The sequence below is a fragment of the Phoenix dactylifera genome, chromosome 15 (genome assembly GCF_051530095.1).
Source record: "Phoenix dactylifera cultivar Ajwa chromosome 15, Ajwa_hap1_PhDact_Kaust_v1.1, whole genome shotgun sequence".
Taxonomy (NCBI): domain Eukaryota; kingdom Viridiplantae; phylum Streptophyta; class Magnoliopsida; order Arecales; family Arecaceae; genus Phoenix; species Phoenix dactylifera.
Window position 1 is genome coordinate 22,302,167 of NC_143204.1, and position 27,046 is coordinate 22,329,212.

The 27,046-nt window shown below is 36.5% G+C and overlaps 2 protein-coding genes and 1 long non-coding RNA gene across 3 annotated transcripts; 1 reads left to right on the forward strand and 2 right to left on the reverse strand.

Moving 5' to 3' along the window:
- Positions 1–6,524: 6,524 nt before the first annotated feature.
- Positions 6,525–10,881, forward strand: LOC103714822 (small ribosomal subunit protein uS2-like). The gene is made up of 5 exons (XM_008802240.6): positions 6,525–6,818; positions 8,708–8,970; positions 9,053–9,250; positions 9,453–9,660; positions 10,451–10,881. The coding sequence occupies exons 1-5, from the start codon at positions 6,689–6,691 to the stop codon at positions 10,573–10,575; spliced, it is 924 nt and encodes a 307-aa protein (XP_008800462.1). The 5' UTR covers positions 6,525–6,688; the 3' UTR covers positions 10,576–10,881.
- On the reverse strand, positions 8,538–13,291 carry LOC113463232 (uncharacterized). Its single transcript, XR_003387108.4, has 4 exons — positions 13,141–13,291; positions 11,807–11,853; positions 9,047–9,140; positions 8,538–8,959 (listed from the first exon to the last, which is right to left on the reverse strand). It is a non-coding gene; the product is annotated as an uncharacterized LOC113463232 (long non-coding RNA).
- A 440-nt stretch (positions 13,292–13,731) lies between these two features.
- Positions 13,732–26,729, reverse strand: LOC103714821 (phosphoinositide phosphatase SAC3-like). Its single transcript, XM_088711441.2, has 16 exons — positions 26,411–26,729; positions 25,475–25,679; positions 25,201–25,366; positions 24,282–24,504; positions 23,334–23,410; positions 22,994–23,181; positions 22,795–22,892; positions 22,492–22,625; positions 22,250–22,378; positions 19,787–20,192; positions 17,702–17,823; positions 17,450–17,551; positions 16,789–16,902; positions 16,269–16,424; positions 15,404–15,500; positions 13,732–14,008 (listed from the first exon to the last, which is right to left on the reverse strand). The coding sequence occupies exons 1-16, from the start codon at positions 26,564–26,566 to the stop codon at positions 13,889–13,891; spliced, it is 2,493 nt and encodes an 830-aa protein (XP_088567567.2). The 5' UTR covers positions 26,567–26,729; the 3' UTR covers positions 13,732–13,888.
- Positions 26,730–27,046: the final 317 nt, after the last annotated feature.

Sequence of the window (27,046 nt, forward strand, 5' to 3'; positions counted from 1 at the left end):
TTAAAAGACTTGTATTTTTTAGCATTCAGAATTCGGATATTAATAGATGCATTCCTAAGCTTCAAGTCTAGATAGTTATAATACAATTAGGTTTCCTTTCCTTTCTCTATAAAAAGACTACAAGTGTTTATTTTGTTAGACTGGATCAACTGTTGGAATTTAAGCCATTAAAAAACTGCAGTAATGTGTGATGCTCCATATTAAAGCAAAGGCTCAGCAAAAAGAGTTTACCTATTGTCCTTTTCAAATATTCATTGTTTTATGCGTGGCATGGCATGTAAGTTCTTTGCTCTAAACAAGGAAAAGGAATACAGCCATTCCACTCGTTATACGGAAATTAGCGGCCAACTTTAATATCTTTGGTTGGTCCACAGATTGATGCTATGAAGTGCTTTGTGATGGACAAATTATAATCTTTTTTTAGATATAAAAAAAGTCATTCAATTGGCAAGTCAGATCCTCTTCTACTTTTCAATTATTTTTAAAAAAATAAGAAGATAATAACATTTCTTTATATAAAAAATATTTATTAATTATAACTTTGCTTTTTTTAATTCATTTGAGTGTTTGCAAAGACATATACTTAGTATCAAACACCGAATAGATCTTCAATATTTATATAACACCAAAAAATTAATATTTTTTGGTTAGTTTTTTTTGAACGAAATCTTAGATCGTTACAAATAGTATCAGAGCAAACTTAGTCCATAATTTATGTGGATTAGAAGACACTACAACATGGGTCTAATGATATTTATGATTAATGATAGGATTTGATTATATTTGGATTTGATAGTGATACTTTGATTGGATTTGATTTTAATTTTCAGTCCGTCGAGGACACTATAGCTTAAACAAAGGAATATGTGATGATCTATATAAGTGTGCATTTAATCCCACATTGGTGATAATAAGTTTTGGATATTTATATAGGACTAAAAAATTTAAATAATATTTTTTTGTTAGTCTTTTTAAGTGAAGCTCTTAATTGTTATAATTCACAGGGTACAACCAAAATCTAAAATAAATTGTTAGATTTAACCTTGGAATGTCTTCATTACCTATTTACTTAAAATATTAGAATAATATATCTAACAAACACCTGAAAAAGGCAATGTGCTGTATAACATTATTTTTTGTAAAATATTCAACATGTTTATTCATATGTTGCTAAGCTATCTCTAATTTTCCATCCGTCGACTTCCATTGAAACTCGAAACACTATGCTTTAATAAAGCCCTTATCTAGCAACAAATAGGGTTATTGGTTGGCTCGCCTTCTTTGCTGCACAACATTTAAAAAATTTTTTAAAAAAAATCAAGAGTTTATTTTTTTTATCAATTTTTTTAAAGCACTGTTGGCTGTACTTATATAAAATTAATGTGGGTCTTGATTGTATCAAATAAAAAAACTATATAAACAATTAATTTTCTCCCTCACGGCTCACGGTAGGATAAAAGGGCGCCTCACAACATAATACTTAATGAGGCATCTCATTTTCTCAACTTTTATTTTACGTTAGAATTATTACAAAATTATGGATTGATTTGTAATTAATTATACCAAATATAGCCAGCCTCTATAAAAACTGATTATGCCAAATTTAGTCAGCTTTACCAAACTTCACCTTAATTGATTTGTGATTGATTATGCTAAAAATAGTCAGCTTTACCAACCTTCATCAGTATGTTAGTGCTATATAAAAGTTGCTTCTATATATTATAAAAATAAGTAAAAATATAATTTTTTTTTTCTCTCATACTTTTTTTTTCTCAATATTTTATATTTTATTTCGTAAGGAAACCATGCCAAGGCTTGGCATTCTGAGTTTTGACACGTGAATAAGGTGAGATGAGGCCGCCACCTAAATAAGGTGGCCCGAGGGTCCCACCACGTTATTCTAATTCCAGGAAAAGGGTCGCTATTATTTGGCTACCGGTCGTCAAGGCAGTCGCAAAAGTCCACCAACCGACGTGGCCCCTCCATTTTCCCCATGTATAAAATATATAGCCAATCTTATCCATTCGTGTCCATGGACCATGGATGACAAATTTAAATACAGCAAGGAGCGATACATGGATGCGCCATTCTCAAACCGCCAATTTTCGTACCAAAAAGTATGGTATTATATACAGCCATTACATCATCTAAGATAAACATCTTTTTATTTATCATCGTGACACATTATGTATTGAACTAAAGGTACCTCACTATATTTTAGTTCTCATCTATCACTGCGGCGTGTCATGTATTATACTAATGGTGCCTCATTATATTCCACAAACAAATTAGAGTCATCCATCCATGAAATAGATGATACAGCGACTGTTTGTGATCGTATTTAAACCCGTGCCATTCTAGAGCACACGAACCAATATAATTATGAGTTAATAAGGCTCATTGTTTCTTAAGACTCTTTTGATTTTCGAGAAAAAAAAGGGAGAAAAATATGGTCAACGAAAAAAGAAAAATATACCAGTTGTTCAATTGGAGTTTTTAAAAGAGAAAAATAGAAAAGTAGCAGTTCCATAGAAATAATATCTTATATTTCATGAGAAAAAAAAATCATAGAGGATATGGAAAAGCCACTTTTCCATTGGTTGGAAATTGTAGTCTGTTTTTTCCCCCCAAAAGTACTCTTAAGCCATCAAACCCATAAGTAAGATTTTTTTTTATAATAATGATATAATAGGTATTTCATATAATTTTTCTATGAAAATAGATGCTCAACTCAACATAAGCTACTTTATAATGTGCCACTTTTTTAAAATCAACTAAACAAGTCCAAACTATTTTCTCAAGCATCATATTCTCAGAAATAATCTTCTTAAAAAAAAATATTTCGGCAAGAAAAAATTCTTTTCGCCAACTAAACGAGTTCTTGGATCAAATTACATGGAATGCTTTGAAGTTTTGGGATGATGCGTGACTTCATGCAGCATTGCCGGCGTACAACTTGGTGCAGGAGGGGTCAGCGAGCGCCAGTCATTTAAATCTAGCTGTGTGGCAAGTAGATCTGATACTTTCGTGGCATCCAAACAACTGAGCCAGCGTGTTGCAGCAAATGCTTATCCAATAGGATTTGTGCACCAATGAGATTGAGAATGACGTGGCATGGAGAGCCCTGGGCCACCCGTGCCAAATCCAATGAGTTGAAGATACTCATGCAGGTGAAAGGAGCCCATCAGATGTTGATACCCGTGTCCCAACTTCCTTTTCGTCTCCTGCAACGAAGGAAGAGAGATGATGCTACGTCCCTAAAATCCGTTTTCTGATGGCCCATGCTGACTTGGATGGACCAAATACGTACAGTAATATATTGCAAGTTGGCGAAGTATTTGGTAGGGGAGAGCGAAATTTGTGGGCCGTTTTGTTAGTTGATATAAGTAGTTTTATGATACAAAATGGAACGTCCTCGCATGGAATTACTGTTTGTTGCCCTGTCATGATCTCGTAGATCCAGGATGATCTATTTACCGCAAAGTCTTCGTCTTTTGTTGAAACATTAGGTGCAAGATGTGACAACCCATGTAAATAATCGCTGTCAACCTAACATTTATATATGTATGTATGTATGTATGTATATATAATAGAGAGAGAAGAAAAAAAATAGAGAACACACACTCTCTATATATATATATTAATTTTAATTTATACAACACAGTTGTAACAATTCAGGATCTCACTCAAAATGACTAGCTCAAATATATTTTTTTGGATTTTTTGATCCTGTATAAGTACCCAAAATCTATCCAGCGAATGACCAATGTGAGATTAAACACATGCTCACATGGGTCCTTGCATACTCTCTCCGTTTTAAGCTCCGACGTTCTCGTTAGGCTAAGAGTTTAAATTCATTCAAATCTAATTATAAACACCACGATTGGCCCGTGGTCAACCCCAATAGAATCATGCTGCAGTGTCCTCGAATCCACATAGGTTATAAGCTGGATCCGCTCTAATACTATTTGTAACAACCTAAGACCTCACCCAAAATGGCTAACTCAAAGGTATTATTTGAGTTCCTTAATCCTGTATAAATATTCAAAATCTATTCAGCGAATAACTAATGTAGGACTAAATATACATCCACATGAATTCTCACAATAGCTAGATATCCTATCTTGTGTCTCGTATGGTCACTATAGAAGCAATCTAATTTATCGATCAAATTTTGTTTTACCATCGCATTCATCAAGACTCAAGAGTTTATCAATCTCATCTTTATGGTGAGCATTTCCGTCGTCTTGGTAACATGAGATCCTCATGGTTGGTTACAAGGCTTGTCCTTTACTTTTGACAGCCAGCGAACCTCTCTATCCCTCCTTTTCTCATCGAGAGAGATATAATTGAAAACTTATATATTCAACACCCTCCTATGACACGTGAATCACGAATGATATAATTCAGACCCTGAAAGTTTTTTTAAAAGAACTTTATAGTTGGAAAAAAGGCCATATATATATTAAAAAAAGGTACAATAAAAGGACAGTTCGGTCTACTCGGCAATGGAAATGGTTAGGTTTTGTTTGGTCTCTCGTTAAATCAAGGGGGATACTTCAATTGCCGGAGAGCTTTCTGGCCCTTAAGGGTATATTTGATTTGTGGGGTCGGAGAACGGGTGATTTTCATTTCAATCGTTCCGTAGGAAAAAAGTTTATTCCAATTCAATTAAAAAAGAGAATGAAAATATTTCAATCTTTCAAAAGCTAATTCCAACTCTTTCTCAGTATGCAAATCCGATTACGATTCCCATCACGAATCGAACGCATTCAGAAACATTCATGTTTCCATTTCAACCTATTTTGATTCCGATTCCCGAGCTATTTTAAATAAGCTACAGACTCTACAGGGATATAACTTCTGCTCATGATGGTGGGATGGTTTTGACGATGTGCGTTGGGGACTAAGCATGCTTTCTACGGCTCTTTCGCTCCTTTGGAAAAAGCTCGGAACAGAGTTGTTTTTGACTATAAAACACCCTACGGAGGCCATCTTGGCCAATGTCCCATGAGTATTGTAGGCAGACCTCTCAGGTTCTTCATAAGTGTCATGAAAATTGTGTTCGTTGGGAGCCATCTTATGATAATTTTGTGAAACACTGATGAATCTTCTGTGAATTCTGGCAGGTTAGCTAGTTGGCATGGCATGTCTGATATGGGCGAGAAACTTGTTTGCATGATATTTCTGTTGTCTGTGCCCAGAGAGATCGAAGATGCACTATGTGGTCTAGTCTTTAGAACTTGATCTCAATTAAAAGATAAAGAATGATAGTTACTATCTCTCATTTGTTAAATAGGTGTTGTATGAGATACAAACCGAGCACTGCCTCTTTCTTATGATCAATTTCATATTTTAGATGAACTTGTGTAGCTGGAATACCATCCCTTATCAAGAAAGCAAATATTGATTTAGTAAAATACATTCTCTTCACTCCATCAATCAACTGTTGAGAAGTAAAAAGCAACTATTTCTACTCTGTTTGCCAATATTTTTCTCATGCACATTGTTTCCTTGATTCTCTAGTTCTTTTCTCATACATTCGCATCAAATGATAAAAGGTTCTTTCATTATATATTTTGTTGCTTAAATTTTTAAATTGAATATATAGGTATAGGAAAGGGACTTCAAACAGCTACTAGATGACAAATGAGAATAGATTTTAATTGTCGAACAATCATGTGGTTGCCTCTTTTTGCTCCTTCCCCTATCCATCTCTTATATTATCCGGTGTGACTAGCATCTAAGTGATGGTTGATGGTAGGAGAGATAGAGTTGGAGTCTCCATGAGTGATAATTTTTTCTTTTTCTAGAGGAGATCTTGTGAAGACGAAAAGAGTTGGCGAATCGTGAGAATGAATTCCATCTATAAATCCCAAGGTTAAAGTTGGTTCGTGCATGAGCATGTGGATTACAAATAGAGTTGATCATAAACCAAATCTAGGTGCAGAAAATATCAAATTTTAAATAAGCCTCAACCGAAGTCTAAATAAAAATAAATCATTTGAACCTGAGGTCAGGCCCATAATCATTGCTAATTACATTCTTTTAGATACTTTAAAGAATAAAGGAGTAACATAAGTTGGAGTTGGTTATTTTAAGAGAACTTCAAAAACTGTATCATCAATTGAGCTACTTGCGAGATCCACAATTTCTTTTTTTAAAGAAAATAACGTTCACTCTTTTTTTTTTTTCAAGTATCCTTATTTTGTACTTCCCACATATCCAAATTGGAGCAATATCTCTAAAATTACAATGCATGGAAGTCTTTGAGTTTATGGATTGAATAATCATCTGCATCAAATATATTGATATCTATAATCCTAAAATCAAATTCAAACTGAATGGTGAAAATGTCAAGATTATGTGCGTGTGTATTTTTTTATGGAAAGATTAAGTGTACGTTCAAAAAAATAAAAATAAAAATAAAAGCATCTACCTAATTGTCGGCCCGTTTTACCGAACCACCAAGCAAACCCGGTCCATTCTTAAAATGAGGGGCATTTTAGTCATTTTACTACGGATTCTGGGGCCCGAAATAAGGGCCCTTCTTCCCCACTCGCCCGCGCCTCCGCCATCGTCGCCTGTGGTAAAAGAAGAGGCTAGGGTTTCGGAAACATTTTTCTTTCTACAAAACTCTAACCCTAGCCTTAGCCCTCGAGCTCGGCCTCCAGGGGCGCTTCCATCCATGGCGACGACGCGGGTGCTCTCCCAGAAGGAGCAGGACATCCAGATGATGCTCGCCGCCGACGTCCATCTCGGCACCAAGAACTGCGACTTCCAGATGGAGCGCTACGTCTTCAAGAGAAGATCCGACGGTATCCAATTCCTAGCTCTTGGAATCTTCCTGCATATTCCCATTTCATGCCAGGTCTGTAGATTTGTGGCGTTATTTCTGCCGGTGAGAGAAGGCAGTAGGATGGACTGTTTATGAAGATCTTATGTTTTTTTTATAAGTCATTTGGAGTTTTATTAAGGTTTAGTGGATTAGGTCAATAAAGGAGTCAACGGAAGTTCCGATTTTGGTAATGGTATCTCATCCCATAATCGATGGTTAGCTGGAACTCTGAGTTTCTTTGGCTTTTTAAGTTGAGTTCTAATTTCTTTTTATTTTTTCGGCGCTTGTTTGATCTGATTCTGCTAGGTAAATGGAAATTTGGAAGTCGTTGTGCCAAGTGCTAGATAAATTTTCACCGTGCCTTGATATACCTGTCGATATAATTCTTTCTTATTTTCTTTTATTTTTGATGGTACCAAGTTTCTGATAATGTATCTCGGGTAGGGACACAGTAGACGTGATATCGTGGGGATAACTTATTGATTTAGTGGTGATATTATATAACTTTTGTGAATCGTGATGTTTCTCTTCTATACTTGTTTGATGTATTTCTTCTCTGTTATTCGCTTTAATTTTGTTACTCGATCATAATATTTTTCTGCTTCTCCTTTTGAACCATTGAAATATAACTTTATTGTATACAAAAATAGATGATAATTTGTGGAGCTGCTACAAGTTCCTCAGCGATTTTCTTTGATGCAAGGAAATAGGACTTTTCCTGTATGCCTGGAGAATTTTTGGTGTGCTTTTCCTGTATGCATGCAAGGGAAGTTTTTGTTGGATACCGATATGGCCCGCATGTTTCAATGGATAAGGATGTCGGATTATTGATACAGTCAAGGCACATGAGATAGGCATAGGATAGATGAGAATTGTGGATGGGGGCCAATATCTGGAAGTGGTGGTTGAGAATAATACTTTGAAGTTAGCCCAGTGGTAGCATGAATTGATAGCACTTTATTGTTTTCCTTGTTTTGCAAATATTCTATGGTGATTCTGAGATGCTGTGTAAAGGAAAGTGTGTGAGCCTGGGCTTGAACCATTACTACCTGCCAAAAATGGTTGTTGTTACCTGTTATTGTTATTGAATATTTCAATCCACAGAGAATGCATATCTAGAGGGGGGAGGGGCATTGATGGAAGTTTGGGAAACACTGTTCATAAATGCTTTATGGTAACAATGGACAATGAGTGCAACTCTGTATTGGAATGTATCATGTGGAAGAGTTATACAGCCAACCACAAGTAGTTGTGATTATGCTTTTGTGACTTTGGCTTTAGATGGGTTATGTTAGAATCAAGCACCAAAATAGTATGAGGTTGCCAAATCTGCCAACTGCAAATGGTCATTTTACCTGTTATCATGATGTTGCATGCTTCTTTTAACGACTTTAAGAATCGAGAGTTGGGATAGTGGATGCATGGCTCGCTAACACCAATTACCAATTTCCTTAGGTTATGACAATATTTTCTTCCAGTATCATTGCTTAATCTTTGAAAAGCTAAATACCATTATTGAAGTCCTATAACAAGCAATATCTATTTTTAGAAAATAAAAGAGGCTGGATTGCTAACTGTATTTCAGCTGATTTTTTGTAGCTTTCTGCAGCTTTGTGGCTCTGAGCTGCCCCCGTTACTGTTATGCTTTGGGTTTCTTATATCTAGATGAGTTCCATATAAGTACTGCTTTTATTACAAATTTGATATATTTTTGAATTATTTCTTTGATTGAACTGTGGCTATATTAAGTAATTTCTGTGTTCTTCCTTGTTTTTTCTCTCACCTTTTTTTATATATAACCATTGCAGCTTTTATGACTTCTTACATCAATGAATTGTTTCTGAAACTCATAACGTATTAATTATCCAGGTATCTTCATCATCAATCTTGGTAAAACTTGGGAGAAACTTCAGCTAGCTGCTAGGGTCATCGTTGCCATTGAGAATCCTCAGGATATTATTGTCCAATCTGCAAGGCCATATGGTCAGAGAGCTGTCTTGAAGTTTGCTCAGTACACAGGTGCTCATGCTATTGCTGGAAGGCACACCCCTGGAACCTTCACCAATCAGCTTCAGACATCCTTTAGTGAGCCACGTCTTCTCATCCTCACTGATCCTAGAACTGATCATCAGGTAAATTTATCAGCAAGAGCGGTAGGATTTAGTATTTGACCTGGAAATGGACATTAATTCCTTCTGTTCAAAATACCTGCAGCCTATCAAGGAATCTGCTCTGGGAAATATTCCAACAATTGCCTTCTGTGACACTGACTCTCCAATGAGATATGTTGATATTGGAATTCCTGCAAACAACAAAGGGAAGCTCAGTATTGGCTGCCTCTACTGGTTGTTGGCTAGGATGGTTCTGCAGATGCGTGGCACTATCGCTCCTGGGCGTAAATGGGAAGTGATGGTAAGAGACAACTCCCTTACATGCTTTTAACTTTTTCCCCCTCTTCACTTTGAAGCATTATCAACCAATCATCTGGAGAAGAAATGTTTCTATAGCGTATACAATGTTTGACTCTTTTTTGTGGTTTTCTAATTTGCTGATGTTAGGGATCTTCTTCTCTAATTATATTTGAGTTTCTGATTCAGTTTTGTGGTCTATGCAGGTCGATTTATTTTTCTACAGGGATCCTGAGGAAGCTAAAGAACAGGAAGAAGAGGCTCCAGTGGCCCCTGAATATGGTGCAGTTGCTGATTACACTGATGTGGCGGTACCCACTGCTCGGTGGACTGCTGAACAGTGGGTGCCGGACATGGGAGCTGTACCTGCCGTTGTTCCTGTAGTGCCTGTGGTTGAGTGGACTGCTCCTCAAGGTCAGGACTATTTCCTAATTCTCCCATCCTTCTAATTTGACCAATTTTTCCACTTATATGATTCTAGTTACTCAGACTTTCTTCGTTCATGGGGCTTCATGGTTATCCTCTGCATAAACTTACTGTCCAGCATACTGAGCATAGTTATAGCTATTCACTTGCTTGAGATTTATGTTCACCAACTTAAAACAATCTAACTGCTAGTATCTAGTGTGCCCTGTTTAAAATGTTGCTCTTAAAAACCACTAACCCTTTATATTTCCAGTGGGACCATTTTGGCATACTATTTGGTCGGTCATGAGTGTGCACCTTGGTTTATAATCTGCCCCAAGTTTCCTTTCTGTGGCTTTCCTGAATATTGCATCAATAGCTTTATTTTCATAGGATTGTAAGCAGGATCAAGGAATGACAAGCCTCATTCCACTAGAGATGGATTTGTCTACTTCGTCAGATGCTATCAATCCTTTCTATTCCACATAGTAAGCCTACTGGAAACCACGATGCAGCGAAGCAAGATAATCTTCTTTTATATTGTCATAATGTAGAGTTATTCTGCAGCGTGTGGTTTTAGTGTTGCTGCCACTTACCTAACTGTTTATGTTGTTTGTTATCCACGCTTGATGTGTAGATATATGCAGGCCAAGTATACTGGTCTATTGCTGGCTTTGTATGATGGTCCCATGCCATGCATATCATTTATTTTTTCGCTGCCTGTGTGTGTGGCATCATTGTTCTCTTCATATTTGTTTGAAGAACTATTTTTTATGTCCTTTTCTTTTCTAATGAACAGCCCCTGTAGCTGGCGATGGATGGGAGGCGTCTGCAGCCCCACCCCCACCTATGGAAGGTGTCGTTCCTCCAGCTGTGCCCTCTGGTTGGGAGCCTGCCCCTCCTGCTCCCTCAGGCTGGGATTAACTGCAGGCTAATTGCAGTTTCAAGTTCCTCGCATGTCAAATTTTCTTCCGGCAATCAATTTTAGATGAGCTTTGGTTTTGCTATTAGTCTTTGGCCAACTATGATCTATCTTGCCGATAGGGATGTTTTTTTTTTTTAACCTAAAAATCTTGAAACATGATGTAAGTAAAATTTGAAGCTTCAGGGAGAATAGTTTTGATGTCCATGGCCTCTTGTTTAATATTATTTGTGCATTATTATTTTCATTGAACAAGCTGTGCTGTTTATGATTGATTAATGCTACTGCATTGTTTATGATTTGGTTTACTGCATTGTGTTTTGATGTCTTTGCTTGCTGCAAGATTTTGGAGGTATACTGGGTTTGCCACCGTCACGAATTTAGAGCATAACAAACGCTATATGCTTGTATTGCAGGCTATACAAGCATGCAAGACTGCAGACCATATTAAAATAATAATAATTTCTAAAAAATATTTAATTAATAATTTATTTAAATAAATTTTATAATAGTTTTAAAGTGACATAAGTCGGCATTTGCTAACAATTAACATAAATTAAATACAATAATTAAAAGTATATTCAAAAGATCTAACACACCTATGCAGTTGGATTTGAAAAAAATAGAAAATATAATAATGAGCTATACTAGTTTAGTAAGCAACATAATATCCTAAAGTAGGTTTAAGCATGCCAAAAAAAAATTAAAAAAAAGCAAGATATTGATTGAGAAATAAATTAATTCTCGAATAATACATACATTTTTTTTGAAAATATATTTTTATTTTTAAAAACTAATATCAGAAATTCAACAGTAAGCTATAGCCATGTAACCCAGTAGCATAGGTCGCACAAAGTGCCAAACACCACTATTATTAACCACTGGCGGTGCAGTGTTCAAATACCACTATTCTAATCACCGGTGGACGGTGTCGAAATTAGTTTCTCATAGATTATAAATCAATAGAGCTAACAAATAATAACCATTGGCGGAGACAAATCATAGTAATGCTGAGAATATATACATATAAAATAAATTTTATAAATTGCCAGTCATATTTTCTAAATTTCATAACATAACGCATAACATAATTTAAAATAATTACTATCATAAGAGTAACATGCCTAACCCGTTTAACTAAGTATAAAACACGTATCATAATCAAATTTAGTAAACTAATTATTATTTTACTAAAAATTTAGAAAACATACTTTGAAGCATGAAGTTACTTACCTCTTATCACTTCTAAATCTCACTCCAGTTACACGGGTCAGGTTCGCCTATTTTAATATCATTAAAATATAATTAACTTTAGGTTATCTTAGAAGCTAAGCAAAATTAAAATACTATTGCGGATACAACCTTATGCCCAATCAGAGTGAATCAAAGGCAATGCCAATTAGGCGGCGGTACCTGACTGCATAGGTCAGTCTGAACAATGTGAACTAAACTGATCAAGATCAGATATAATTTAAGTGACTCAATGAAGGTTAATGATGATAAAATTTTAAAGAGATTTGACAATGCCGAGGTAACGGAGTGGCCTACCGTCCGAGTACCAGGATGGTTCAAGGCCTCCACCAAGGGCAACTTAGTTCTGAACAAAGGATGATAAGATCTTAAACTAAGATTCCTAAGCGTACTTAGAGAGAGAAAAAAAGGGATAAGAGAGAGAAACAAGAGAGAGAAGTAATACAGAGAAACAAAGAAGAAGAAGGAAGAAACTAAGGGCTCGTTTGGTTCGCGGAAAAAGAAGGGGGGAAAGTGTGGTCAATGGGAAAGTAATGAGATGCCTCTTGTTTGGTTAGAGTTTTCAAAGGAGAGAGAAGGGAAAGTTGAATTCTCATGGGAATATGATTTCCACATTTCATGGGAAAGTCTTTCCCATGAGAAACATGGGAAAGTTACTTTCCCATGAGGCAGGAATTACTCCATTTTTACTTTTTCCCAAAAAGTCCCTTCAGCATTAAAGAAGCATTAAAGAGACATTAAAAACCTAATTTTTATTAAGGGCATAATAGGAATTATACATAACTTTCCTAGGAAAGTGGATGGCCAACCAAACATAAGCACTTTGGAAATTTGTCACTTTTCCATGGTCAACCAAACATGCCAAAAGTACTTTCCTAGACATCCTTTTCCTAGGAATTTGTTTCCCAGGAATCATATTCCTATGAGGGAAAATGCTTCCCGCGAACCAAACGAGCCCTAAGAGAAAAGAGAGGAGGAAGAAGAAGAAAGAGGTGAGGGCCATGGTTAGGTGGCTGTGGCGGTTGACATCCAGAAGACTGGGGACAAGAGACATTTTGGCCCCTCTCTTTCTTCCTTCATGATTTTCGACGATGAGGCTCCGGTGACGGCCCAAGGTATCAAAGGGGATAAGCCCCCATCTTCGGCGACAAGCACCGGCAACGGAGGTGGCCCAAAAAAGAAGAACAATATAGGTTATGGGTTCAGAAAACAAGGGATGAACAGAACCCCTTCTTTCACGAATTTTTTCGGTGAAAACACAACCGAGGATGAGGTTGGTGAACTGAGAAACAAAAGAGAGAGATTAAGGCTCATACCTCTAATTCCGGCGGGCACAGGGAGCTTAAACGAAGACGATGGCTTATGCGAGGATCTTCCGATGAGGAAGAACTAAGAGGGGAGGTTAGGCTTATCCTAGCCTTCGGTAGAGTCTGTGGTGGAGGACTCTTCCTCTTCCACCGGCATGGTTCACTAGGGCTCTACCCCGTTCTAAATGGGAAAAGGGCCTTCGGGCCCTCACTTGGTGTTAGACCGGCCAACACCCTGGCCTAATGAGGGTGGGCCTCACAACCCCCAAATGCTTTGAACCACAGAATCAAAGCGAATTCTACCAACCAACATGTTCTTGCTAACATGCCAACATGTTCGGACATACTTTAAAGCATATTCATCAATTTTGTAGATATTATGACTCGTGAAAATTGCCGAGAGCACACGTGGCAATCATGTCACATTGTATAAGAGTTGCAGATTTCTGATAAATTGAAAACAAAATGGTTCAATCTCTCTTTTAAAAGAACAATCTTTCAATTCATTTCGTGTAGTTACAAAGTAATGTCTAGTGCTAAAACATTTTTTCCCTTTCTCGAGGATAGTTTTATTTGAATTTCATTCCACACCCCAGTTGGATGTGTTAGACGTGGCAAACCCCTGCACTAGCTTAACCACAGCCAAAAGTGGCTTGAACTATATACAATCAGACTACCACTTATTATAACCAAACAATATGAGCTGAAACATCCTTGAAGCTGAAGGTCAGACAGATTAGGAGCGAATATCTTCACATCAATAACGAAAAGTCCCTCCATTGGCAACCCACCGTGCGAAGCTTTCAGAAAATTCAATAGGAGCCCTGGAGCTTTCAGGGGCATCAGCGAGCAGCGATCTATTTGTTCCTTCTTTTCCCTGTTGCCAATAAATAAGGAGTTTCCAGGAAGTGGATAAGTAAGAATACAAAAAGTAGCTGAAACTACAAAATATTGGACAGAAGAACCATTGTTTTGTTCCAACTGTCATTAGAATTAAACCTGGCTGAAAAAAATGCGCATTTATTTGTAATTCATGTCATTTACAGCACAAACATTGGCTCATGTGAGTGAATAATCAAAATTAATGGCTATTCTAATTTGAAGAAGTAAAGCCTGACCTTGTGTGATTTCAACTACATCCCCATTTTAAATACACCTTATATTGTCGTGCATGTACACACATTGCATCCAAAGATGCAAGTATACTGTATATTATAGACATTCATTAGATATATATATCTCATACATCCAAACAATTCGTGCACAATATATTTGCCGATAACATTCACATTTCACACGTCCAATTCATGCATGACAAGCATATGTAGGACACAATTATACAAGCACCAATACTTCCATACACAAAAAATCCATAGGTGCAAACATCTAAAAAGGCCAAAGCCTTCACAAATTTGTGGATCGTTTTTTTTCCATTTCAATATTAGATAGTACCTCTCTTGTGATAATTTGACCAACCAATTGGTGACCCAAACAAACAGAAATTCATAAAGATATAATTTCTATTTAGATTCTAGAATCAAGTTCAATGCCTTTAACTTCTTTCTGACTCAAGAAAAATTGTTAATTAGTCTGACTTGAATTAGGACTCAGTAATAATATCAATTTATAGGCAACATAAATGCCTTCAGTGAGCATCAAAGTTGATAAATTTAGGTCTTATTTTGGATGCAATGAATTGATTTAATAGTTATAAACTTTTTAGGCATATTCGGATACTCAAATATCCATAAAGAATAGCAGCTCGAACAACTTGCTTTCAACTCAAAAGAGATGGAAGGCAGACCAGTCTGGAAATTTAAAAGCTAAATAAAATGACAAACCAGCTTTGTTTTGGGACCGCTATAATGAATATTGTAGAAGGTGAGAACTTGAGCAACATACACACTCCCTACCATGTTCGACCAGTTTATTATTTCACCTACCTTTTTCTGGCAAATAAGAATATCCAGAGAGATCCTTGAAATCTTTTCTTAAAACACCATCATGCTAACAATCTATTGTTGTAGCAGGCAATGATAGAGCTAAATCAGTTGGATGCTTACAAATATGCTAATAATGTTTTCCACCTGACATGGTCATCTATCAGTTTTCTGACATGGTAACAGGGACTGTTTAATGGTTGAATTTGAGTCCATATTTTGAAATTACATTAAGTCATAGACCAACTTCAACTAAAAAAAACTTGAATTTATGAGTCCTCCTGGAGTTAAATGGTTCAAGACAGGACAATAGCAGGAGAAGAACTACTGACCTTACTACACGACCCTTCCTCACTTGTTTCAGTCTTCACAACATTGAAGACATTTTCAGTGGATAGAGTCTCTACAAGTGAGTTGATAAGAGGGGATCTGCAGGGAAAAAAGAAAGAAAAAAACTCATCAAAATTAATAATAACAGGCATGAAGTTTGGGAGAAAAGTTACTGTTGGTAAAGGCAAATAAGACATCATTACCAAAAAAGACATTAAGACATCCAAGGTTTGACACCCTATTAAAAATGATTCAAGCAAGACTTGCATTTAGTCTTAAATGAAATTCAAAGAAGGGTCTTTTGCTCATTTAGGGCATGAGATACTTTAATAAAAAAAAGGCATCTTATTGTCCACATCACCAACATATGCATTTCAAATTTCGTATTGATTGGTAAGTCCAATTATCAATTCAATGGGTTCATAGGCTTTCAGACCAATTTTATCTTGTCATTTTAAATTAACCATTTTGTATCCACTCAATGGAAAAAGCAAGAAACCTTGGAAACATCTAAACTTTTCGGCATTTATAGGCAATATTACTCAGTTTAGAAGCATGCTCAAAAGCTCTATCTGGCCCACAAAAGCATGATAAACACATGCATGCACACCAGAAAAACTTGTCTCACAAAAAAAAAACTCTTTTCACCAACACCTACTTTTCCAGTATGAGAACATTGACTTGCACCTGGTTGCCTAAAAGAGAATAATTCATAGAACACAACACAAAAGCAGAACCTTTCGGACATAATGTGAAAATACATCCTAATTATGGGAAGCACAAGTAGGATTATAGAAATCTCATGAAAAAGAAAAGAAAAACATACAGCAGTGAATACAAATAAGTACAGCATCACTAGAATACCACCTTTCAGAAGTTTCTTCCTCACATGAATTCCCAGATGATGAACACCAATCAAGGTCCAGAAAGTTCGAACAATTTGATTCATTAAATCTATGTTCAGTAAAATACCCATGTTCACTATCTGCAAAAAGTTGCCTGTGAGACATTACTGATGTGTACCTATAGTAAAAAGGAAGGAATATTAGGCTATTAACATCGCTGGAAAACCAAAAACAACATGAGACTTTCAACAGTGGGACCGGCAAAAAGTAGATCAAAGGCATATTGATGATGTAATGATTATCACTGTTATCTATATTCAAGGAAAAATGAACTTTTCCTATTTATTGGCCATTTAAGAAAAAATAAGGACAAATTCAATGAACATTTATTGAGTGTCGAATACCAATAATGCTTTTGGATATTATACAAGAACAATAATTTTTAAAAAAAATCGTACAATATATGAGAGCAGCTGACCTAGAAACAATTTTGAGAGCAAGTTTTTTAAAATGCATCAAATATGAAAAATGAGGCAGCTGACCTAGAAAATGACATGCCGCTTGAAATTTCTGGTGTGGAATCACAAAGACCTTTGTCGTCTGCCTGCTGGTGCATTCTTGGAGGCAATGCTGATAGGGATTTTTTCATAAGTGACCTGCAAACAGAAACTATGAATGTTTACCAAGAATAAATCCTTTTATACCTAGAAAATATATGCATGCATACACAATAGAAACAGGGTAAACTGAGGATTTTACATCCACTGCCAAAATCAATGACGGGAGATGCAAATTGAAAATCTTGGGCGTGATTCTAGGCTTGCTCTTCAAGCCTAGTCCAAGCTCAAGCTTTGGCCCAGCTCCAATTTGGCCAGCCCGAAATTTTTTCCAACCCAAACTATATAAGGACCATTAGATCATCATGCTAAATCCTTAGAATGCATTTGTGTGCATACATGCATGTAAGCATGCAATGTACATAGCACACATTTCCAAATAAATTTTCACTATGCATTTTCAAACAATGTTCTTCTGATTTTCAGAGGTATATCTCATTAAGTCTCCACAATTACAGGTCTTATGTATGGGTAACTAACTTTTCCATGAAATCAGTACTATTAAATATTAGCCCATAGAGAAAATAGAGATTACGTGCAGGATCAAAAACAGATGAAGATGAGTCAAAACTTAAGATTTCAGTACCTAACATTTTCATCACCATGCCTGCCAATATTGGAATGCTGATCTGGATGCAGTTCCCAAAGTGCTGGTTTACCTTGTTGGGGTTGGAAGTGCCCCAGGAACCTGTAATTTAGAAGGCCATATCCCCTCAAAAAATGAGTCTATAATGAAATAGAAATGGAATCTCCAACAATTATACATATCATTTCTAATCAGTGTTAAACGCACATAACATTGCAGCTAATTCACAGAAGAAAGCTGTAATAAACCTACACATTTATAGCATCCTGTTTTTTAGCATCTATGTACATGTTGCTGTAGTATCGTTGAAGACTCCTGAGTAGCTCCTGAGACTGGGTTGCTGCTTTCCATTGACCTCTTCTCTCACAGAATATCTATGGATCATGACCAAATGAATGATTAAGAACCAACTGAGTGGAGTTGGAAAATTTGTCCAGAAGAAAGAGGAAAAATAAATCCAGGGATAATCTACTTAAGAAGTAAATTAATTCGATAAAGAAAGAGCAAAATGTCAATAAACACATGATTGATAAACGATGGAATGGAAAAACAAGATATATACATGTTCTCGTTAATTACAGCAGAGCAGCCAGTTCATGGTAACATCAGAACAAGATGGGTGTGAAGACCCCATTCATGGTAACATCAGGCTAATTTATAACTCATAAAAATTATTATATATCATACAACAAAAAAATCAGGAGCTCATCATAACGTTCATTAACACATTTTCAGCTTCCTGCATGAAATAAGTAAATGATGAATCAATTGGAACAGAATCAGAAGCAGCCGAGAGAAAACAAAAAGACACCCAATCTTTATTTCTGGATATACTGTGCCTGTATTGCTTAAGCATGCTAGTAACAATGCTAAGACTTCAAATTAGGCCATAGAATAATTTAATCAAGAAACAGCATCATCATCCATCATTGCATTGCTCTAAATGCCAAGCCACTGAAGAAACATCACTTACATAGTACTCTGCTTCCGTGCTATATGAGATTTCTCTAAAGCAATAATGTACAAATAATCAATTTAAGGATAACATGGAGTGAGGGAGGCTGTTAATATTGACATCCAGAAGCAACCTTCAGTCATAAAAGGTGACCTAGTGTGCGAGGCTCCCACCATTGTCAGATTTGGGGAAGGTTAGATGTGCGCAGCCTTGCCTCCAAGTGCAAAGAGGCTGTTTTCGTATTTCAAAACCCATGGCATCCAGCTTACAATGGAAAAAACTTGCCATTGTGCCAAGGCTCGCCCTCTCAATCTTCATCCACATCAGCCAAATTCATATGCTTGCCATGTATGCCTAGACTGCTAATTTCTGAATTCATCACCCTATCGCTCCCTCTTTGATCAAATCAACTTTTCATGATTCCCCATTTTCGGATTTTTGATGGAGAAAGAGCTGTATCAGCATGTCTAGTTGTCACTATCTTGATCGGCTTTGTAAATGTGAATATGATCATATTCTACCTCCGTATCTTTCTCTCAGTTCCCAAAAGACCATTAAAAGCATGAAGCTAAGTTCTCCACAGTGCAATAGTATTTCAAAAGATGCAAAGACAACCTTAAATCAATTCATTTTGCTTGTTCCCAATCTTGGATGAGAAAAGTAGACTTGCCATTAACCACAAGAAAAACATAAACAAATTAAACTTACTATCATGATACCCATGATGATGGGGCACCCACCAAGACATGTAAAAATTATTTTACACTGCTATATGATTTCCACCAAGTAACTTGTCATTCAAAATAACTATTCTTATACATAAAATTACCTTAGCAAAATACACATGCTAACATCCTATGTTTAACATTATCAGAATTATTTATCTGCGGCATGCATCTCGATGGGAATAGATGAAAACAACGATTAAATCGTTTAATACATGTTTTGACACATGACATATGTTTCTCCCCTAGAAACGAATGATCCTATTTACAGTATGTCTGATAGCTTGTGATAATGTCAATATCTGATATTAGATTGTTGCAAGAGTCTAGCTGGAATACATCATTGTTTGACCAGAAGTCCGAACATTTCTTACAGGATATAGTACTAGCATCAACCAAAAAAGATCAAAAATGCAAATGTTACAAATTTGAGCTTTGATACCAAGCCCAAAAAGGAGCATATACATGATCACAAAGTAAAATACAACCTCCAGAAAGAAAAATGAGACTACAATAACAAACAGTCAATTCTATCTAACCCCTACAAATATATTAGTATAAAGCAAATATAGAAAGACCTAATTATGATATTGAAGCAAACATAAATGGTATCTCCAAGAGAGTGTTCATTATAATCTCCAGAATCCATAAAAATACCTTGTTGTGAGCAGTAGATCCACCATATTGTAGAGCAAGAGCATCCCCCATCCTCTCATAGAAAACCATTAGATTGCCAGCCAAAGGGGCACCTTGATCAATTCTAGGGACATCTTTAATGCCCAGGGCATGAAGCTGGTGACCAAGAGCAGCTAAACCATAGGCATATTGGGCAACATTTGTGCGATCCAAGCAGTCTAGACAATTTGTCCTGAGGACACCTTTTTGAAAAGTAGGTGGTTTGCTCAAAGAGCTTCCATCCCCATTAGAGTTATCTTCAGAAGATTCACTTCCAGAGATATTAGAGTTCCCCTTATCTTCTGAGGATCCATTTCCTGAATTAACAACACCTGCTCCACTGTCATAAATCTTGCATGGACTGTCACCAGCATTATCTTTCCTATAACAATCACATAGAGATCATGTTTAAAATTTAAATACAAGTTGTTGACAATATAAAGGTGAACAAAGTTGGGTATAGTTTTACAATGATAATACATAAGTATTAGGGTCCAAGAACAATATGAAAGATAGGTCCATCACACTGTAAGCCCATTAGAAATTACTAGCAAAATTGATGTATTTAACATGGAAATGAATTACAGAAAGAATACTAGAAGTTTAGTAGTGAAGGAACTAGCTTAGAAGTACTTAAGTTAGAGGATGTATGCATTCTTCACAAGAATCTGCTTAGCTAACAAAAAGAATACAGCTAACATTATTACCTCAACCCTCTCTTACACCTTTTAAGCTTCAATTAAAATTTCACCTCAATCATGGTGAGCCCTTTACTAGCCCTACATGACCATGGCGGATTGTAGGGAGCATAATTGAACTCACTATCTCTCCTCATGAATTGCCTATGATGTTCATGTAGCTTATCAACTTTTACCAAATCTCAAGCCAGTTCTCACAACTCTTGAAAAGTCAAGAAGCAAAAACCATCTCTTGTTCAAGGAAGACTGCCATATTATGAAAAAAAATGTTCGGATGCTGTTTGGCTACAAAACTTGATTATGTTCGCAAGTGTCTTCTTCAACACACCTACACCTAACACCATGACAACCAAAGTGCTCTTCAGATTGGTTGCCATCAATTTTTCAGAACAAAGAAGATCAACCAACACTTTAGTTGTCCTCATTACCATTGCTTGGAAGCTTTCAGTACCATGCATCTCTTTGACATAACAGATCACCGACTTCTTCCTGAAGTCACCTGTGCTTTAGAGCACCTTCATATTTAGCAATTCACATGATTCCATGGGCTTTTACTCCACCCAAGGTTAGCCATCTCAGCACTGGTATCGTACAATATGCTTGGTACCGGCGGTGCACACTAGTAGGGTGAACCATGAACAACCAGATATTGCATACTGTACTGCATTGACTCTCTCCCTTCTTGAATTTCTTGGAGGTTCCTCAATAATCTACATCCCTCTTCCCCTTCTAAAGTTCCTTTAAAATCAAATCAAAATTAAGTCATGACAAACACGAGGGAGTATTGCTAGGGGTCTTAACAGGCTGACCAAGGGGTATTTAATTCAGTCCTATTCCTCAAGTTGGGTATTTAATTCAGTCCTATTCCAAAATGTAGACATGCTTTGCCTACACCAAGCCCATGTGGCACCCTAATTGTTGATTAACAGCCAATGTAAACCATGACCTAGCTGTTTTGTCTAGATAGTCTAGAACTTTTACTAATAACTTCTCTCACTATCTCCCTACAAAATCTCATTCGTCGGTCCTGTTGGTGATCATGCCACATTGCCAACTCCATGGCCCTAGTAACTCAAAAATGTAGACATGCTTTGCCTACACCAAGCCCTTGTGGCACCCTGATTGTTGATTAACAGCCAAAGTAAACCATGACCTAGCTGTTTTGTCTAGATAGTCTAGAACTTTTACTAATAACTTCTCTCACTATCTCTCTACAAAATCTCATTCGTCGGTCTTGTTGGTATCTAGAATAAATTATTCATCTTGACAATCCCCTTGATAATAAACTTTCTCTGTTCATACTGAAAACACAGACCATGTATGGTAACTCATGTGCCACGACTGCCTTATGAGGATGATCAAGTAAAGATTATGCTGGAGCACTTAAAAGCTGTTCACGAACTAAATAACACCACCAAGAGTGGTAGGGGAGAGATATTTGGTACACAGGATTCCAATGAGACCATTAAATGACAAAACTATTTAACTAGATTCGTAAAATCTTAGGACATTATATAAAAGTGATAATAAAACAATGTTCCATATAATGCTCTCACAAAATAGTATTTTTGTAAGGTATTTAAGACAGAATTGTTGACTATGCAAGCCAAAAATTAACATTTAACGTTGATCTGAGAAGGACTGACTAAAAAAATATTTTTGAACATGTAAACAAGAAGTAAAAATGCAAAGTTCAAAAGAATAAATGCCTAGTCAAAAGATATTGCACTGTAAGGAAGATACTTACACAATGATTGGCCACTTTCGAGCAAACTTAGTCGCGAAAAATGGTGTTACTTGACAATAAAAGATGCCAGTTAGATCCAATGCATTTGTTGCCACTTTGTCCAATAATGCCAGCACATTTGTTCCTTTTCTGAATAAGTTTTATTATTTAATGTTAGGAACACATCTTGAATAATCATTACTGGAAGAAAGAAAAATGAACTATCTTCAACAAAGAGACAAATAAAAGAAGCAGTTGGATACCTTCGAGAATAATTTTTAAGATCCCAATGCAAGAATTTCAAGTGGTTCTCCTCTGATAAATCTTTATTTATATAATCAATCGCATGAGCAAATTCTGCACGGAGCAAAGATTCTCGAGGCTTCTTGTCACATGCCTGATGATGTCAGATTATGAAAACAAAGAGCAGTTTGCAAGGGATCAAGAAGTTATTATAGGTTACTTGCAATCCTTTTGTGTGAAAAAATTGAATATACAATCCATTTATTATATAACCCAAAATATAATATGTTTAACTTTTTATAGAAGTCAATTTAGAGACTGACCTTAATCAAGTTCAAAATAATTATTGGATTCCCATATCTCTTTACAAGATTGTCAAAGTGAAGCCGTGTAGCTTCATAGTTCTGGTCCTTCTTCGTCACTGAATTTTGGGTGTATATTAGGGGATAAGAAGGAGAGGAATTAAAAAAATGAAATATCCAAGCATAATAGTGAAAAGGACCTGACATGTTCAAAACTTACAGATGATATCAGGCCTAATATTCAGTCCTGAAGTTTTCTGGGACCAAAAAAGGGGTATGGAACCTCTGTGTTGTACAACAGAAGTTATCGGTGTAGGAACTTCTTCAGGCACATCTTCAAACACAATCTGCTCTATTTCAACATCATTGGCAACTCTGCCCTTTTCATTAACACCGCGCTTTAGGTACCTGTGAAGAAAATAAATAGATAAATCCCAATGGCTGACAAAAAGAAATTGATATGATTATACAGTAGATAACAATTGTAAACGCTTATTTAGTGTTATCACTTTCGATGACAGTATTAGAAAAATTTGGCCGTAAATTCCAAACATAGTAACCTGGTTCCAGCAAAATGGCGTGAGCGCCTGGCAATGAGTGTCAATTTGAAATCCTTCCCAGAGATCGAGAGTTTAGTCTGAACAGATAAAAATCAATTCATCATTTATTTTTGGAATAATATGGGCTAGATAACATAGCGTCAAGAAGAAGAACTACCAGCAACTTCCAAAACATAAAGAAACTGGCCCTACATTTACCCAAGACCAGGGAAATTTTTTAAATGCTTGTGCAGAAGATAAGTGACTAGGTGATCTGAATTCTGCCACTGGTCAGTATGAGAATAAGGATTTTACCTTTAAAAAGCCAATACCAACAAGCCCTTTTGTTTAGGTAGCTACTTGAGTACAGACCCTATCAGCTTTAGATGACCACTCTAAATATATTCAAAACAAAACTAAGCGATATGTAAACAAAAGAAGTGCTTCATTAGGGAATAAAGCCAAAGTAACTATTTTCGAGGTAGGAGGAGAAGACTCCATGTTAGAGAGAAACTTCACCATGCACTCACATGTCCTGAATCATTGGCCCCTGAATTCTAACTGTGCACACTGTTCATATTCCAATACAGAGCCACGAATGATGAATAAGCGATAGATAGGAGAGGGTGAATGGAAATTTAGAGGATGTAAGATGCAATTATTCATGCAAGCAGAACAACTATTAACTAGAGATCATAAATTTAGTGGTCCATTCATGAATAGGCAACGTGACTTAACAAGAATGAAGGCTCCAAGATAAAGCTTGTGCCTATGCCAGACTTGATAATCAAACAATGGATTGTAGATTCTTATACCTGTATATTGAGCCACACTTATTTATGGCACAACATGCCAACAAGAAGAAGTATTGACCCAGAAAAGAAAAAAATTCTGAATCTGTTTCATTAAGATAATAGTCTCTATATAATATTCCCAGACATATCCTAAAACCAGTCTTTCAAAATTTACCTGAATAAAAAATCCATATACCAATGCAACCGTCCATATAGTGTTTTTGAGATGATTTCGAATCCCACGTGTCAAGAACTCATTCCAGACAAACATTGTTTCATAAAGAACATGTCCTGTCTCCCCATCGCATGCATTTTTTTGAAGACTATGCATTATATTGTATGAGTAGCTGAAGAAGAAGTCCTTTGTGAGATCTACCATGCATAGGAGCCCCTTGTATCTGTAACATCAATGAAAGACACAAAAATGTTAATGCCGTTGTCAATGTGTAACAAGAACAAGGAAAAAACTGAAAAGAAAAAATTTGTGATTGGTTTTACTGTTTTCCCAAAGTAAGAGCAATAAGAAATCTGAACTTGTCGGTGATACCTCGTTTCAAACGAACATTTTATGACAACCTCAAAATTGCATGGAAGTTGCCTCGGTATATAAGAAGTAACCGATCTGGCATTTAGGATCCAAGAAACTGTAATGACTCTAAAATAAATAAAGATGCCCTCAACTAATGAAACAAATTTAAGGAAATGTGGAATACTTACAAAGACAATACTGACTCCTATTAAAATTACATCTATAGCTGACAAAAACAATTGGACCATTGAAGCATTTAGGTTTCGGAAGAATTGGACAACATAAGCCAGTGAATGGATTAAACAAAAGCAAAAAGAAAATAAAGCTCATCATTACAACAAATATAACCCCCATAGTGCATTGGGATTGTCAATCGGAAACGGAATTCCTCATTAGTTTAGATGGTCTGTCACAAAATGAAATGCTTAAACATGAAGAATAGAAGTTCAACAATATAACATTTCTGGAGACAGTATGGCACACTTGCTTAACACTAATGATTACGGCGTCCATTAGAAATACAAGAGACATCACACATTTTTCACATTCAGAATAAACCAAAAACCTGTTCTCATCCTTAGAATTAGCAATATCGGACCCCACAGTAGAATGTGGAAGTGCAATTGTTTCACTCTTCGAGACAGCAAACACTGCATGGCCGCATATGGTGCCAATTTTCCTTCTTCTTGTAATAAGCAACATGTAGTAAGGCCCTAGGAACTTGAAAAACCCTGAAATAAATAAATATCACTCGATTATCAGCATCTCAACGGGAAGCTTATTGGTAATGCAGCATCTTTTGTAGGGCATTATATAAAAGGAACCCAGCCTAGACGTACCAACAATACCATAGCATCTGGTAACAAACTTTAGTCCCCCAGTCGACTTGTTCCCATCATGTATTCGGTTCAACATGTCATAGCATTCAATTTCCGAGTACACGGTGGGGTCTTCGCTGATGTTCAACCCACAAGGCTCCAATCTATCAATTGTTAACACTCTCCATAGCCTTCTACTCTTGTCTCTTCCAACCATATAGTATTTCTGCAGCATCATGCAGCAAGAGCAAACCATTGTCATCATGAAAGGAGAGAAACAGTGGACATATAACGCCTACAATTTGTTCATGCAGCCAAGAATGAATTGTTGGGTGAACATTATCATCAAATCATTCAGATGGAACGCACTGATCAGCAACATGCAATAGCTTAGCTACTAACCAACATAGTGCTCCAAGATGGGACTGGTAAGACATTGGTGAGTGTTAGATACTACAATCAATTGAAACAAACCACGACCGATGCAAAGCTCTAACAAGAAGAAAGTATTGAATATCGTGAATTCTTCCATTGTATACAGAACCGAGAAACGGAAAAATATCAAAAGAATTGCACCAAGATGTAACTTTTACAATCAAACATACACCAGATCATCAACAAACCAGCAAGAAAAAGGATTCTGTTATGAGTTAAAAACGAAGAACAAACAGGAGATTTTTTTCCTTGTTTAGATACAAGGTAAAGATCAAAAAAAAAAAAAAACTTGAAATCAAACTCGAAAATATTTTAACACTGAAAACAAGCAGAGAAGAATATAAAAAATTTATTACAGAAGAAACAAATAAGAACCGCACAATTTCACATCCTCGTGAGATCGCAATGCCAGAAAGTTCGGCCGGCGCACGGAGAATTAATGCCGAAAAGAAATAAAAAGGAAAAAAAAACAGAGATAAGATATCGACAAATAACAAATTCAAAATCAAAGCAATCGCTCACCGATACAGTCTCGTAAAGCCCAAACTTCTGAAGGTATCCGCTCCCGGCGTCGGCCTCCGCCTCCGCCGCCGCCGCCGCAGACCAATCCCACTCCACCTCACTCTCCGACGCCGTCCGATCTAGAACCCGAGCATACCCCCTGTTCAGGAACCCCATCGCTCTCACAGCACCCTCTCTCCTTCCACTACAAAACTTCCACACAAGCCCACTCCTCCCCTTTCTTCCACTCGTTCTCTTCCGTCGGCAAGACGAAAGAAAACCCAAACTAGAGTCCCAGACCGACTCTCTCCCAATAAATAGCCTATAAATAGCTCGAAATCTTGCTAAATAAAAAAGCCTTTTTAGGAAGCAAGCTAAACAATCGAATCAAAATTTTAAAAATAAATAAATAAGGAAAGCATTAAAGATTTCCTTTCTTCGGTTCCTCTTCGGATCAGGAAAGAGGAATAATTAAAATAAAGGAAAAAAATCGATCCTGACGAACTATATAAATAAACTCCCACCTTTTTTGAAAATACGCGCTCTTTCTGTTCGATCGCCGGTGTGTACTCCTTTAAACGGAGGAGTACCAGTATCGATTCCCTTCCTTTTAATTCGGAAACCCAACAGGAAACGACATTTTCGATAGACTTGCGT

What these genes read in the sequence shown, in the direction of transcription:
- LOC103714822 (XM_008802240.6), top strand. Translation starts at nt 6,689, where the DNA reads ATGGCGACGACGCGGGTGCTCTCCCAGAAGGAGCAGGACATCCAGATG. An exon ending in CTTCAAGAGAAGATCCGACG is followed by an intron (nt 6,819 to 8,707) that starts GTATCCAATTCC and finishes TTAATTATCCAG; the next exon opens with GTATCTTCATCATCAATCTT. An exon ending in GGCGTAAATGGGAAGTGATG is followed by an intron (nt 9,251 to 9,452) that starts GTAAGAGACAAC and finishes TGGTCTATGCAG; the next exon opens with GTCGATTTATTTTTCTACAG.
- LOC103714821 (XM_088711441.2), bottom strand. Translation starts at nt 26,566, where the DNA reads ATGGGGTTCCTGAACAGGGGGTATGCTCGGGTTCTAGATCGGACGGCG. An exon ending in TATATGGATTTTTTATTCAG is followed by an intron (nt 23,411 to 24,281) that starts GTAAATTTTGAA and finishes TTATCTGTTCAG; the next exon opens with ACTAAACTCTCGATCTCTGG. An exon ending in CGCCATTTTGCTGGAACCAG is followed by an intron (nt 23,182 to 23,333) that starts GTTACTATGTTT and finishes TTTTCTTCACAG; the next exon opens with GTACCTAAAGCGCGGTGTTA.